Source organism: Dermochelys coriacea, chromosome 20 (assembly GCF_009764565.3).
Source record: "Dermochelys coriacea isolate rDerCor1 chromosome 20, rDerCor1.pri.v4, whole genome shotgun sequence".
NCBI classification, from domain to species: Eukaryota; Metazoa; Chordata; order Testudines; family Dermochelyidae; genus Dermochelys; species Dermochelys coriacea.
Genome location: NC_050087.2, coordinates 16,579,950 through 16,596,349, shown reverse-complemented (window position 1 = coordinate 16,596,349; position 16,400 = coordinate 16,579,950). Strand labels below are relative to the sequence as shown.

Below are 16,400 nucleotides of genomic sequence, written 5' to 3'. Positions count from 1 at the left end.
GGTGGCTGCCTCTCAGTGCCAGGCAAGGAATCCCAGTATAAACAGCCCCCGCACTTCACCCCTGAGGTGGCTGCACCTCAGCGCCAGGCAAGGAATCCCGGTATAAACAGCCCCCTCACTTCACCCCAGAGATGGCTGCATCTCAGTGCCAGGTGAGGGAATCGAGTATAACCTACTGAAACAACCCATCCCTGTAAGTGCTCTGGGCTGAATGATGCTGTAGAAGTGCAAAGCATCTTTCATGGCATCCAGGTGCCTGAGAGGACTGGGACAGAGCTGCCTGGTTTGCTTCCCCCGCCCTGCCCTGCCTTCCCAATGCACTTCCCCTCTCCCCTCTGTGCGGCTGCAGGAGCGCCACCGGCGAGGCGTGGCACGAGATCATGCTGTCGTGTCTGAGCGGGAAGCCCTGCGATGAGAACTCAGGGATCAAAGAGCATGAGTGTGGCAACGAGTTCGCCTATTTTTATTTTGTCTCCTTCATTTTCCTCTGCTCCTTCCTGGTGAGTCTGCGGGGAGCTGGGCCGGCAGCAGCAGGGGTGCATGTGCGCTGCGTGAGTCGGGAGTGTGCTGATGTGTGGGGCCATGTGTGCGGGTGGGCACGCGTGCAGCGTACATGCGGCATGTGTGAGCTGGGTGTGCGTTGACAGGTGTATATGTGTGTGCGGGTTGGCATGTGTGAATGCCGCATGTCGGAGCTGTGAGGGTATTCATAGGTGTGTGCACCTTGGCGTGAATGTGTGCTCTGTGTGCGCTAGAGTCAGTTGTGTTGACGTGTATATGTGTGTGCATAATGGCACGTGCACGAGTTTTGTGTGATGACTTGTATATGTGGGTTTGCATGTTAGCAGATGTGTGAGTATGTGTACGCACGTTGGTATGTGTGTACACGTGTGCATGTGTTGTATGAGTACATGTGTGCACACTGGCATGTGTACATGTGTGCGTGTGCTATGTGAGTACACACGTGCACATTGGCCTGTTATGGTTTGTGAGTTACATGTATGCAATGCACGGATGTGGTGTGTGTATGTGGGAAGTGTGTGTGTGTTGCATGTTTATGCCAGTTGTGCATTAATTTTAGTATGTGTTGATGCATGTGTACATGGATGTACATGTTGGCATGCCTGTGTGTGTGTTGGCATGTGTATGATGACAGGTGTGTGCATAGCGGAATGCATAAAGGAAAGTTGGGGAGTGGGAGAAGGACCGAAAACATGAGCGAGAGACACATGGACAGAGGAGGTGCTGCGGGATTTGACCCCTGGGGTCTTGTCTGCATTGAACTACTTGTTCAATACGCCTCTGTCTCCACGACCCAACCCATCCCACTGCAGATGCTGAACCTGTTTGTGGCCGTCATCATGGACAACTTTGAGTACCTGACCCGAGACTCCTCCATCCTGGGGCCCCACCATCTGGACGAGTACGTGCGTGTGTGGGCAGAGTACGACCCTGCTGCTTGGTAAGGACCTCACCTTCATCCCGCACCTCCTGCCCCCGCCCAGCAGCTGGGGCTACCCTCCCTCCTTCGAGGGGAAGATTGGAGGGCTCGGATTTGTCCGTGTCTGCGGGGGAGCCGAGATGAGCCTCCTTGATCAGCAGAGAACTGACTGTCGAGGGCTGGGGAAAAGGGGGTGGGGAGCAGAAAGAACCAGGGCAAGGAGGAGTGGAGTCTAGCTGTCAGAGCCTGGCTGGGGCTGGGTGTCAGGACTCCTGGATTCCATGCCCAGCTTGGGAAGGGGAGTGGATACTGGACCCAGGTGCCCTCGCTCTAATCCACTATTCCAGGGATGAGCAGTTACTTGTCTTGGTGGGCCTTGGATCTGATTCAGTGCCATGGGGATACTGAGCTAGATGGTCTGCTCTGGACAATCCAGTGCAGACATCAGCTCAGATTCCTGGGTTCTTGTAGGGTCTGAAATTTCCAGGCCCACCTGGAAGTATCCAGGGTTTTGGGAAGGGGTGCAGGGCACCCTGGGGTCCAAGCACCATGGGAAGGAGCCATTAGCCAGTGTCTCCTAAGCTGAGACCCCTTTGCACTGGAGGGGGGAAGGGCTTGGATCCTAGTCAATACCCTGGTTTGCTGGGCAGCTGCTGCCTTTGGTTAGTTCCTGGACAAAGATGGACAAAGCTCCTACAAGCAGCCCTTGTTAGTCGCAAAGAACAGTAAGTTATCTGCCCGGCTGCCTCCTTCCATCCCCTGACAGGTCATCATGTCCTCTGGCCTGCAGGCAGGGGGCTGTGTTCCTCCGGTTGCCAGGAGGGGTGACACATAGAGGCCTCTCTCATCACTGAATGCCAACTCTCCGGGGCAGGTGCTGCTTCGGTTTGCTGGCAGGGCTCCCACAGCTCAGCTGGTGCAGAGATTAGAGCAAATCCCTCCACATAGTCTGTCCAGGATTCAGGGAAGACAGGACCAGTTCCCTCTGAGCACTAACCCAGCTGTACGCTAGTGAGAGCGGACCCCAAAGCCCGTCCACCCCTCCTGGGCTGGGTCTGTGTCCCCCTTGGGGCCCTGCAAACGCAGGCTCTTGGATCTTGTTGCTGTTTAATGTTTCCTTTTTCAATTTTAGGTTTTTGCAGCTGGATTCTCTCCAACCCTCCTTCCCCTTTCCAAGCAAATCGAAGGGCCCTGGGGGTGTCCCTCTGCCACATCCTGGGGATGTCCCGTGGTGCCCCGGGCTGTCCCATTATTACTGCACATTGTGAAGTGGGTAACAGCTTGCAGGAGAGAGGCTGGATGGAAAACTCAGAGCTGTTTTCCTCCCATGCCCTGATGAGTCCCCATATGCTATGCAGAGACACCACGCAGTCAGGACTAGGTGACACAATCAGCACAGCCAGGGAGACGCCACTAGCTAGACACATGTCGCTTGGGGATGTAGCCCCACCCCGGCTCTATGACATTATGATTCCTCTGTCCCGGTGTATCCGCTGGAGCCGGGAACTGCGCTGGGGCTGGGCTGGCACTGCACCATTGAGGCACTGGAGGGGTGCCGGCCTGCCCCTGTGGAGGATTCCTGGTGCATTGTGTTTGACTCTCTGCCGGGGGGCCGCCACCCCAGGCATCGTGCTGTCCCACGTCGTCCCTGTGCCCTGTTCCATTTCTAGTAAACTCCCAGGTTTAACATGTTTGTCTACGCTGCCAACCCTACCTGGCAGGCCCTGCCAAGCCCAGCAGGAGGAGCTCCCAACCAGCCCCTGAGTCCAATCTCGTGCCACTGGGGGGGTAGACACAACCCTGCCCCCGCCTTGGCACAAGGATCCTTTGCATATGAGTGAAACCCCTCCCCCAGTAAAAAGAAAGCAAAATGTCGGGTCCTGATCCCCAACCCACTGGAGTCAATGGCAGCCTTTGTATTGACTTCACTGGGCTTTGCATCAGGCCCCGGGAGAGGCCTATGGGTCTGAAAACAGAGCTGGGAGTCTGGACCCCTGGTTCTGTCCCCAGCTCAGGATGGGATGTGGGGTCTAGTGAATTAGAGCAGAGGGGGCTGGGAGCCAGGACTCTTGGGTTCTGTCACCAATTCTGCTGAGGGCTCCCTGTGTGACCTTGAATAAGTCACTCTCCCCCACCCTGTAGCTCTGTGCCTCAGTTTCCCCAATAACAGATGCACCTCCCAGGACATTGTAGCCAGCTGTGGTCTGCCAGCTGCTCAGTAGTAGCAATTTTAACACCAGGCCTCTACTCTGCAAAGGCCAAGCACTTTCAGCTCCCACTGGAGCCCCCAGGAATGCATGTCCAAACCCCCAGCCCTAAGGTAAAACCAGGCAGTATTGCTGTAGCTGGCCTAGGCGCCCATTCCTGGCAGCCTTGCTGTGATCTATGTGTACATGACAGTTTGTGTGTTTCTCTCGCCCTGTAGCATTTGCACTAACCCCCTGTATTCTTCTTGCAGTGGCCGAATTCATTATAAGGATATGTACAGTTTATTACGTGTTATATCTCCCCCACTGGGCTTAGGCAAGAAATGCCCTCATAGGGTTGCTTGCAAGGTTTGACTTACACTAAAACCTGCTAGCATCAACGGAATGAATGTTGCTTATGGTTTCTTTAATATATATATTTCATATATATATATATATGTGTACACACACATCTCGGTATCCTGCACTTTTCAAGAAGTAATCCAGTCACCTACTTAGCAAACAGAATGCGTAGAAGGATGCCGTCCGCCGAGTACCGCATGGAGCATATCGGTGATTTGGAACCCTTTCTGCTTGCTGTCAGCTGACGCTAGGCACTGAGGATTTGTACCCCTGTATTTCTACACACACCCCTCCACCACCCTTCGCACATTGAGTAGTTTCATCTGGGGAGGACGGAAACTGCATTGACACCTCTGCCATTTATCCCTTCCCTTCCCCTCCCCCCGTCCAGCACCTTACCCCTCCCCTTCTCCAGCATTGGCAAAGAGGCGTGCTCTAAGCTAAATCTCTCTCTCTCTCTTTCCCGTTCTTTGCTACAAAGGTGGCCCCGATCCTGCAGTCCTCCCTCCCAGAACACCAGGAGGAATTTTGCCTAAAGGACTCCAGGAACCCAGCAAATCACTTAAGCATGTGCCTACACCAATTTCTCTTAAGCAAGGGCAGAACGCAGTGCCCCCTGAAGGCAATGGACAAACTGCCATTGATTTCATTGGGCAGTGGATCGATGGGGAGCTTAAGTGCTTTGCTGAATCAACTGTTGCCTTCCCCCAAGTGGCTAGTTACACATAGGAATGAAAGATGTGTGAGCTCTCACTCTTTCTGCTGAGAAGCAGTGAAGTAATCTTTGCATTTTTTTCTTCCATTTTTTCCCCATCCTTTTTAAATTGATTTAAAATATTTTTTTCTTCTTTGCATCTCTCTCTTGTCTATTTTTTCGTGCCTTTTTTTTTTCTTTCCGCTACCAGGGGCCGGATGACTTTCACGGATATGTATGAGATGCTGAGGCATATGTCTCCACCCCTTGGGTTAGGGAAGAAATGCCCACCCCGGGTTGCTTATAAGGTAGAATAAATTAAAAAGACAAAAACATGCAAATCAAATTCACTTAATTTTTTTTAATTTTTTTTTAACCAAAACATTTTTAAAAAAAAAATCAGCCTATACAATATCTTTTTATACATTTCTTTGTGTTTTTTTTTCCTTGATCAAATCTCTTAAATAGTACGGTGTGTCCGTTTGAGTCCGTTAGCATTTCATGTTTCAGAGACTCCATTATGGCAAGTCAGCTGGGGTGGGTAAGAACTGAAGTGCAAGGTGCATGTTAATTCTCTACAAGCCCCTTTTTAAGAATTCCTTCTTCCCTACCTTTTTTTATTCGGTGGAAGAAACATTGCTTTAAAACATTGAATTCCCCCCCCCCTCGAACCTTTCTCTGTAGGATGATCCATACAGCTCTGACCGACCTGTCACATCTCAGTCATTAAACATTTCCTCAATGGGTGGGAGACAGGTGGATGGAAATTGAAAGGTTCCAGTTCAAAGCTGGATAGTGGGAAGACGTCAGGGGTCATAAATCCCTTGTGGGCCTGATCTAGAACGCATTGAAGTCAGTGGGAGCCTTTCCACTGAGTTCGTTGTGATTTAGGTCAGGCCCGGGATGAGAATCTCATAGGTGGCCAGGGAAGGAAAGGCGATTCAGGTGAGATAGCGGCACCATGGCTCAGAGTATCAGGTCCATTCCTTTCATGGAATGATCAGTGAGTACTGATTGCAAGTCCTGGGGTGGGAGGGAACAGTAAAGGCAGTGAATTTTAAAGGGTCGCTCTCATTAGCATCAGAGGAGCTTGTAAACATCACAGTCAAGATCGGGGACCATTGTGCTTGGTGCTGTATAAACATACAGGCCAGACTTTTCAAAAGCGCTCAGCACTGATTTAGAGTCTGTTTACACAGAGACATTTACTGGCATAGCCATAGTGGTATAACACCCCTTGTGGAACCTCGAATTCCAACATTAGAGTGCCATTCTCTGGGTTATTTTGAACAAGCAACAGAAACCAGACAAAGGGACTCTGTTTACGGAATAAGAGTTGGGAGTTGCACTGGTGTGTTGCTTGCGGTATAGGTATACCAGTGTAGTTATGCTGGTAAATCCCCCCAGCTAGATGAGCGCTCAGGCACGGAAGTAAGTAGCCAGATTTTCAAACAATTCTGATGCCTACCCAGGAGTGAGCTGCTGAGTTCGGGCCTCATTGGACAATCTGGGTCCAGTGTGAGTGCTGAGAACTGGGAAATCTGGCCAATGCTTAGGTTTCACCCAGTCTACCATCCATAGGCATTCCCCGTCATTTCGCTGGGATCCAGTGGAAGCTGTTTGCTTGGATGTGAAGATCCCACTGCAGTGTTTCCAACATTGCCACTGAGGGTTAGATCCTGGGAGTGAAACTGACTCTTGGAGGCAGGTGTGCCTAGTGATTCAGGCAACATGGTGGGGTACAGCTGAACTTGGTTCAGTTCCTTGCAGTGTCTTAGATTCACTGGGTGAACATAAGCTAGTCTTGGCTCTGTGCCTCGGTTTCCTCTCCTTTCAAAGTATGAGAAGCTAAACATCTTCTGTGGTAGAAAGGAAATTAGATGCTTAGTTTCTTTCAAGTTTTGATCATCTTAATTGTGATTTGTAAGCTAGAAGGGCGATTTGTTTGCAAAATATCGGATTTGTTTGGTTTTTTTGCCTGACAATGTCTCTTTAAACCAGTGACACCATATTTCTGACCACAGTGCATTATGGGAGATCCAGCGCTCTCCTGCAGTGCAATGGTGGAAGCTGAGGAGAGGGCGCACCAGCTCTTAGCTGCTAAGTTAACTTGAGTTATAACTCAAGCATTGCCCCGTCCACACATACAAACTCTACATTCAAATGCAGTGGTGCTTTTACTGAAGTCAGCTGGTGCATCGGTGGCTATAGGCGAAAACTCAAGTGAGCACAACTTGTCAGCTGCTAACATGACCCTTCTGTAATGTGGATGCAGGCTAGCGCTGCTCGAGTGCTGCTGATCCATTCCCTTCTCATAACTCCCCCTCGTGCCCAGAAAGGACAAACCAGTTCTCCCTCCATTCGCTGGAAAAGAATCCTTAAAGTGGCTCAGCTTATTGCTGTACAAAGAACCATGGCATATGCCCCAGAAGTCCTAGTGACACCCACAAATGTGTGGGTACTGCAACTTAACTGTTATGGTCACTCTCAGTCAAGCTGGGTTGATTCAAGAGGAGTCACTTGAGTGTGGATAACTCGAGCTAACTGCAGTGAAGACCTGCCCAAGGCCTAAAGGTGTGATTTGAAACATGTAGCTAAAGATGTAACAAGATCCTATTGCTGGAATTTGAAGCTGGACAGGTGTAAATTTAGGCACAAATTTTTAACAGGATAATTAACTGTCGGCATGACTTACCAAGGGTTGAGATGGATTCTCCGGCATTGGCCCTGTTTAAATCAAGATTGGATGTTTTTTCTAAAATAGTGGCTTAAATTCAAACAGGAATTAATTCAGGGAAGTCCCATGGTCTGAGTTCTAGAGGAGGATCAAACTGGATGATTGAAGTGGGCCCCTCTGGCTGCAGGATCTAGGATTGAAATTCTATGTAAACCAATGGGAAAGGCTGTGTGGACTTGAAACTAGGCTGGTTTTTGTTTAACTTAAGTCAGTGATCTGGAACGCTGGGCTCAGGGCTTGTCTGCAGAGGGAAGTTCTTGTGGAATCTGGTAGAGTGTGAATTTGGCAGTGTGGCCTAGAGGGGAGAACCACTGGAGTGGGACTCAAGAGAGCTGGGTTCCAGCTCTGTAACTAGTCTGCTGGGTGATCATGGGCCAGTCACTTCCCCTCTCTGTACCTCAGTGATAATGAGACCAACCTCCTTGGTTACGTGCTTTGAGATCTGATGGAGAAGAGCTAGGTGTTATTGTTCTAGCTGTTCTGGACTAGCTGCAGTGGAATAATGATTCTGCCATAGCTGTGCCAGTCAATCTCCCTGCAGAGACAAGTTCTAAGGCCCCGGTTTTGCAATTGGATGCACACGAACAGACACTGAAGCAGAGAAATCAGTGGGCTTCCACAAAGGTGCAGCATTCTACCCACATGATCAGCTTGGCAGGAGCTAAATTCATCCCTGGGATTAAGCAGGTGAAACTGCAGCAGCTTCAATTGCAAATGAGTCTGTTCAGGCCGGGGTGAACATGGTGCCAGTGTCAGAGACCAATCGCTTGTGATCTCCAGTCTCATTTACAAGGCCTGGGGCATGAGATAGGTCTTCTCAGAATGGCTCACCCAGCAGTTGTCTTAGCTCTAGTGAGTCACCTCCTTCAAAAGCCCCAGTTCTCTGCCCAGGAAGCTGGTCCCCATCTTTAATCAGCCCTATGGGGAACTCCCTTTTGCTGCTTTCAAAAATATCCTCCACCAGAGACAATATTAACAGCTACTAACCTTTCTTTCTTGCCCCCTTTTCCTCCCCATCCCCGGACCCCCTTCTCTGTCAATGCAGTTCTAACCTGGCTAGCAGCTTCTCTCCTCTTCCCGTCACATTCAGTCTTTCCCATCTCTGGTTCTCACCTCACCTCCATTCTCTCTCCCTGCCCCACTCCTGCCTTTCCCCTGGCTTCGAAGCTAGAACTGCCCTACAGGGTGGTTTTGGAGGGTTCCCATTTATGACTGAGGATCCATAACCCACTGCTTCCCTCTCTCTCTTTTCTTCTGCTGTTGCAGGCCCCCTCATTGCTCCTTCGGACACCCAGAGCTCACCCTGTCTATCCCCCATGCGTGGTGTCCCTGTGTGTCTATCTGTCCTTGCCCAATAGGGCTCAGCCCATTGGCAAAGTGCACTGTCCCTACACCAGGCTGCTGCTGCTGCTGTCTGGGAGAGACGCGGGGGTGGGAAGGCTGGTCCCAGGGTGTGTTCTCAGAAGCAGAGAGTTTGCTCCTGCCCCTATCCCAGGCTGCCAGCCAGAATAGAACCCGAGTCTTTCCGGCACCCGACCCACAGGCCTCTCCCATCTGAGCTAAAGGAACAACTCCACCTGCTGCCGGGCCAGCCAGGATCACACACTGCCGACTGGCCAGGCAGCAGGGGCTTCTAAGGACCAAGGTGTGTCAGGGCCTGACTCTCGCATCCACTTTAGGCCGGGTCTATGAGCTACACTGGCAAACCTGCCTACTGGAGATGCAGTGCCTGCCAAGACAGCTTAGACCAGTTTCCCAAAGGAAACCAGCTATATTGGCAAAAGACTTCTCTGTCAGTGTAACTGTGTCTAGACTAGGGCTTTTGCCAGTATAGAAATAGCATTAAAAAAATCACATCCCCAAGTGTCATTACTGGACCAGCAACAGTTGCTAGTGTAGGCCTGAGTCTGGCTCCCCACGCTGATGCCTGTTTAACTACATTGGGGTGTGGTTTTGTTATGAGGTGCCAGCACGATTCCTAGTAGGGACTCACTGCTACATGGATGTGAAGGTGCCTTGAAGCTATTCCCATACGGGAAAGGGAATAAGACATATTGACACAAGGTTCCTTTATATTGGTAGAATTGCATTGTACTGGGGAGGGGGCATACTGGTGTAGCTCCATCGGTAAAAGTCACACCCTTACATGATGTGCTATCACTAGGACAAACACTGTGTAAACCGGGCCTAAATGGGAATCAGGTCCGTAGTGCCTTAGATCCCACAGTGATGGGCACTACAGAGAAACTGAAGAGAGCCCAGTGAGGTATGGGCGAAGGAAAGGAAGTGTAGGTCTGAGTTCCGTGGGGCAAACAGGATCACTTGAGGAGGCTGGCACAGCTCTGTCCGATTCCCACCTCTTCACATCCCTGACTGACAGAGCTATGCCAACAAAAGCCTTTAACGTTGACCTGGCCTTGTCTTTGCCTCCTACTTTCTGAGCCTTTAGACTTATGCCCAGGCCCACATTTTCTTCCAGCACCACAAGGGCTAGGAACTTCCTTTTTTCTTTCGCATGAAAGCTGAGGTTGTCCCATGACTCCAGGAGCTGGGGCTTTAAGAGAGATGGCAGCTCAGGGCAGGCAAGGGTTCTACCCTGAGACTTCACACTGGAAATTGACTGAGGTGTTTGTCCTGGTGCAACCACATCAGTTAGGGGAGTGGGTTTTAACGACTGTAGCTAAAACAAAAGCAGTACTTGTGGCACCTTAGAGACTAACAAATCTATTAGAGCATAAGCTTTCGTGAGCTACAGCTCACTTCATCGGATGCATTTGGTGGAAAAAACAGAGGAGAGATTTATATACACACACAGAGAACATGAAACAATGGGTTTATCACACACACTGTAAGGAGAGGTTTCAGAGTAGCAGGCGTGTTAGTCTGTATTCGCAAAAAGAAAAGGAGTACTTGTGGCACCTTAGAGTCTCTAAGGTGCCACAAGTACTCCTTTTCTTTTTACTGTAAGGAGAGTGATCACTTAAGATAAGCCATCACCAGCAGCAGGGGAGGGAAGGAGGAAAACCTTTCATGGTGACAAGCAAGGTAGGCTAATTCCAGCAGTTAACTATTTCCCCATGTTATTTCTCCCCCCCACCCCACCCCCCACTGTTCCTCTGATATTCTTAGAGCATAAGCTTTCGTGAGCTACAGCTCACTTCATCGGATGCATCGGATGCTGTAGCTCACGAAAGCTTATGCTCTAATAAATTTGTTAGTCTCTAAGGTGCCACAAGTCCTCCTTTTCTTTTTGTGAATACAGACTAACAAGGCTGCTACTCTGAAACCTCTCCTTACAGTGTGTGTGATAAACCCATTGTTTCATGTTCTCTGTGTGTGTATATAAATCTCTCCTCTGTTTTTTCCACCAAATGCATCCGATGAAGTGAGCTGTAGCTCACGAAAGCTTATGCTCTAATAGATTTGTTAGTCTCTAAGGTGCCACAAGTACTCTTTTTCTTTTTGCGAATACAGACTAACACGGCTGCTACTCTGAAACCTGTAGCTAAAACAGTAGAACTCCTAGTGTGGACATAGCTATACTGAGATAAAAGCATCTTAAACCAGTATAACTTACTGCCTTTCCCTTATGTGAATAGCTTTACTGCTATAAGCAGCTGTATATGGTGCATCCACGCTAGGAGATTGTACTGTATTACCTGGACCCATCAGAAAAGGAGAAGGCTGATGTATCGGATGCTAGTGGAGCTATGGACTCGTCTCTCTTCCTGCATCTGAGAGGAGGGTGATGTCTAGTGGTCAGATCAGGGAATCAGGACTCTCAGGTTCTGTTCTTGGTTTGGGGTGGGAGTGTGGTTAGAGGATTGAATTGAGTGTGAGGATTCCCAGGTTCTATTCCCAGCTCTTCCATTTGCTCTCTGGGTAAGTCACTTCCCCTGGCTGTGCCTCAGTTTTCCCATTTTACAGAGCTCCTCAGACGGCAGGTGCAAAAGTTTTTCACCATGTTGCTTTTACTCCTCAGTAACCTCTCCTCAGCCTGCCCATCAGTCCTTGCTCCTCCGCTCCCCTCACTCTCTCTAAAACCCCCTGGGCTCTCCATTCAGTCCAGCTGGGTACCTCATACCCGCTGAGTCTTTTCTGTGTCCTCCCGTTCACCCCCTTTTCTCTTGGCTCGCTCCTCCATGACAGCTGCTGTCCAGAAAACCATTGCGAGAGGAGCACTGGTGCTGTGTGGAACAGCGCCCCCCCCCGCAGAGGCATCATGGCTGATTGTGTTCCCCTCACCGGGAGCTGAGAACCCAGGCAGCTCCATCCCAAACCCAGCCTGGTCCCTTCTACCTCAAGAGAACCGTGTTATGGGCCAGTCCTGCCCGATGAGTGCACTGTGCTGCCCCCAGACTTGCGGGTGACCTGGCTCTTCCAGGGTCACTCGACAAGGTTACCGGATAACCTGGTTTGGCCTGTCCATGTCTCCCTCCCTGCTGAGCCATGCATGTGCCAGGGCGTTCTGGGAAAATCCGGGGAACTATCCTATCATGCTTTGCCATGGAGGATTGTGGGTGCTTTTCACACAGCGCCATGCATTTTGGGAAGGTCTGGCAGAGTCCTGGGAGACTGGGTATGTCCAACTACCCTGACCTGCGTGGAACATGGGCACATGTGGATAATCATGCAGAGTCCTGTTTGCAAATGTATCGGGGGGACAAGCCCAAGTGGGATTGGAACCTAGATCGGAGCTGTGGCAAATGTCCCATTATCCGAACCACGGAGCAGCGATCGGGACCACATAACACTATTGCTGGGGCCTCGGGTGCCCAACTGCTGACAGGTTGAGAACGCAGCACGGGTGAAAGTGTCCTGAGCCCGGAGGGGGAAGATGGGGGGCTACTTCCCCAAACCATGGGGCAGTGTGGAGCTGCACTCTCCCTCTATGCTTCATGATGATCTCTGCAGGGCCCAGTTTTCTGGATATCATGCTCGGATGGACCTTCATGCTAATTATCTCTTCCTCCTCCCTGTCTGTCCTACTCCCCCCTCTCTGTCTTTTTCCCTTCTTGTTTTGCTGTCCCTCCCCCGCCTTTGTCAGTTACATCCCTTTGAATACCGGAAGAGACCCCCCACTAACCCCATCTCCATATGGTCCACAGCCTTATCGTAGCTAATGCACTAACTGGTCAGCCAGTGTCCAATCCAACCCTGAGCATCTTGTTGCCCAACAGCCTGAACTCTGAGGAATGCCGACTTTCTGTCGATTTTTTCATTTCTTCCCTTCGCACCTTGAGGACGCACCCATTCTTTGCACTGAGAGCACAAAAACTGCGGGCCTCTCTAGAGCAGTCTATACCAGAGCTATGAATGAGTCTCGATGTGTTCTCTGGGAATGCTTTCTGCCGCATGCTGCATGCCCGCTGCATGAGCCCTGGCATGGTGCTGTCTTGCCTTGGCACTGGAAGGAACGCGCTTTGTTGGATGGTACTGGCTGCATCTTGTGCAATGAGCATTAACTACGGCTCCCCTGTTTCCCTTTGCTGACACTGAGTGCGCTGCTGCCTTGCAACATGGAGTTTGTGTTTCTTTCTTTGTTGATTTCTTTATCTTAATTTTAATTTTTTTAAAAAGTCAGTGAGCTCTTTGGAAAGAACTCTGGGGAAGGCAGGGAGGGATGCAACCCAGAAAGGAGAGGTGGGGTCTAGAGGTTGGAACAGGACTTCTGGGTTCTCTGCCCAGCTGTTGAAGGGGAGTGTGTCTACTGGTTAGAGAAGGGAGCTAGACATCAGGGCTCCTAGGTTCTACTCCTGGCTTTAGTAGTGAATGTGGTCTAGTGAATAGAGTTGGGAGTCAGATCTCCTGGGTTCTAATCTTGGCTCTGGGATGGAACTGTTGAATAGTGGTTAAAGCAGGAGCCTGAGCCATGACTCCTGGGTCCTATTCCCAATTCTGCCACTGACACTGTGTATAACTGGGAGACAGTTGCCTCAGTTTCCCCACCTCTAAATTGGGGACAATTCTGGCCTGCCCACCGGTGGCTGAGATTTAATCCCCAAATGCCAGCAACACACCCTGAGATCCTCAGCTGGACAGAGACGGGTATAGGCCAGGGATGATTGTTGTAAAGGGAGTGCCTCATTCATTGGCACTGGGCTTCTTCATAGGCCCATCAGCATCCAGAGGGGATGTGGGGAGGGGTGTTGGTTAGCAAGAGCTGGGGATCCCCCAGACACTGAACCCGGTGACACCTCAGAGTTCTCCCCAGGGCTCCCCTATTTTGAAACTCACACCTGTCTCAGGTGGGGGGACCGTGAGGGTGACGTGCTTCTGCTTGCCTCTCTGCAGAGGCTGCTCCGCATGGACCTGCCCGTGGCTGATGACAACACCGTCCACTTCAACTCAACCCTCATGGCTTTGATCAGGACTGCACTGGACATCAAGATCGCCAAAGGCAAGTGCGAGGCTCTGGGGCAGTGGTGGTGGGGAGCTGGCTCCTCTGTGCAGGACGGGGTCTTACCAGCAAGGCACCGCTCTGGAGCCCCACCTTCAAAAGGAAATCCACAACTGCTCCAATCCTGCTCTCTCCTAGCAAGGGGCACTGCAGGGAACAGGACAGGAGCGCTGGCTGTAAGGGGAGCTTCTGGCTGCTCCAGGGAGCAGGAGAGTAGCACTTTCACTGGGGATCTGATATTTCGGGACTCCGATGCCCAGCCGCTGACCTTTCCCCCGGCTTGTGCCTTCCAGGAGGAGCCGACAAGCAGCAGATGGATGCCGAGCTCCGGAAGGAGATGATGGCCATCTGGCCCAACCTCTCCCACAAGAACCTGGATCTCCTTGTCACCCCTCACAAATGTGAGCATCCCTGCTTGTTGCCCGCACTGTCCCCAAGCTCGGCAGACCGCCTGGCTTCTGCTGTAGGGGCAGCCAGCCCCAGCTCTGGCATGGGAACTTCCCCGGGATGGGCATAGCACCCATGTCCAGACAGCATGCCTGCCCCCTGTTAACCAGGTCACTGCTGCCCAGCAGGGTAAGCTGTGCAGGGCTAAGCATCCCGTTCGCACCACGGGGGCTCGCGCTGTCCCGTGCCCATTCTGTGCCTTGGGAGAGAGATGTGTGTGCTGGGGGGGGGGCCGGGAGTCAGGATTCCTGGGGTGTGGGAAGGGAGTGGGGTCTAGTGGTTAGAGCATCAGGACTCCTGGGTTCTATCCCAATGTGCCACTGACTTTCTGGGTGACTTTTGGCGAGCTGAGCCCTGGAGACTCCCAGCCACTCAGCACAGAGGTCCATCTGTCCATCCATCCATCCCCAGCGATCTGTCTGGTCTGTAAAGCCCCTTATCTCTCTGGCATCTCTACGCCTTGCTGTGCCCAGGGCCAAAACCTGTGTGGGCCCAGAGTTTGTGTCCCCATCTTCCCCACCAAAAATGGGGGCGCTCAGCGTTGGGGACCAGAGACTGAGAGGGTTGAAATTCTGGGGGGAGTTGGGCTGCTTCATGCTTTTCCAGGGTGGGGGTGGGGCTGCTGATAATGCTCAGCCTCTCTCCCTTCCTGCCTCCCCAGCCACGGACCTGACAGTTGGGAAGATCTATGCCGCTATGATGATCATGGAGTACTACCGGCAAAGCAAGGCCAAGAAGCTCCAGGCCATGAGGGAGGAGCAGGTACGTCCCCTTGGGTTCAATTCCTGGCTCTCCCACTGACTCACTTGAGTAAGCCCCTTTGCCACTCTGTGCCTCAGTTTCCCCCTCACATGGGGCTGGTCAGGCAGACTCACCTCCAGGAGCGGGTAGGATGGAGCTGCCTGAGAAGTGCATTGAGACCCTCAGGTGAAAGCTGCTACCACAGTGAAATGCTCCTGCCCTGGGCTGGAGGTTTGAGCCCAGCATCCCAGCCAGGGGGAAGGAGAGTGCCCAGCCCAGGCTAGCTTGGGGGCCTCCTCACAGCTCTTGTTCCCTTCCCATAAGCTGCTCTGATGCCTCCTGTCTTCCCTGCAGAATCGAACACCGCTCATGTTCCAGCGTATGGAGCCACCATCCCCCACCCAGGAGGGGGTCCTGGGGCCAAACGCTCTCCCGTCCTCCCAGCTGGACCAAGGGGGTGGCCTGTAAGTCCTGAGCATTCGCTATCTGGTTGTCCTGCCTTTGCTAGAGAGCCCAGGACTGGCATAGCCGGGAGCTCCTCCCACAGCCAGCTCTCCTGCCCCGCTTCCCACAGCGTCCCCTGCTGGGAGAGGCAAGGACTGGAGGTCACGATACCCTGCAGAGCCTCCCTGTGGGAGAGCCCAGGACTGGAGCAGCTTTCTAGCTGCCAGAGTTGCTGGGCGATTCTGGCTTGGCTCCGTTAACGGCAGATGCGCTGCCTGCATTGCTGGCAGCCCCTCTAGGCCAGCCCTCGCAGCACGGGGGCTATGGCCTGACATCTTGTCTGCTCTGGCAGGAGTGCGCCTGAAGGGGGCATCAAGGAGAGCCAGTCCTGGGTCACCGAGCGGGCACAGGAGATGTTCCAGAAGACAGGCACCTGGAGTCCAGAGCGAGGTCGCCCCGAAGACATGCCCAATAGCCGTCCCAATTCCCAGGTGATCGATTGATCGATGTCCATATGCACATAATCTATCAATCCCCATGCACCCCCTCTATCTATCTATCTATCCATCCATCTATCCCCATACACCCTTCTATCTATCAATCTATCTATCTATGTATCTATCTATCCATCCATCTATCCCCATACACCCTTCTATCTATCTGTCTGTCTATCCCAGGGGTGGGCAAACTTTCTGACCCGAGGGCCACATCTGAGTATGGAAATTGTATGGTGGGCCATGTATGCTCACGAAATTGGGGGTTGGGGTGCAGGAGTGAGTGAGGGCTTCGTCTGGGACTACGGGCTCTGAGGTGAGGCCAGAAATGAGGAGTTCAGGGTGCGAGAGGGGGCTCCAGACTGGGGCAGAGGGTTGGGATGTGGGTGAGGGGGTGAGGGCTCCATCTGGGGGTGCAGGCTCTGGGGTGCAGGAGGGTGGGAGGGGGATCAA

At 52.0% G+C, this 16,400-nt stretch overlaps 1 protein-coding gene across 1 annotated transcript in view; it reads left to right on the top strand.

Annotated features, from left to right (window-relative positions):
* Positions 1-16,400, top strand: part of CACNA1A (calcium voltage-gated channel subunit alpha1 A) — a 155,932-nt gene that overhangs the window by 116,687 nt on the left and 22,845 nt on the right. The window contains 8 exon segments of the mRNA XM_043506938.1: positions 350-500; positions 1,335-1,462; positions 4,896-4,992; positions 13,716-13,821; positions 14,115-14,222; positions 14,930-15,030; positions 15,364-15,473; positions 15,806-15,944. Of these exon segments, the coding sequence (XP_043362873.1) occupies positions 350-500; positions 1,335-1,462; positions 4,896-4,992; positions 13,716-13,821; positions 14,115-14,222; positions 14,930-15,030; positions 15,364-15,473; positions 15,806-15,944 (940 nt within the window).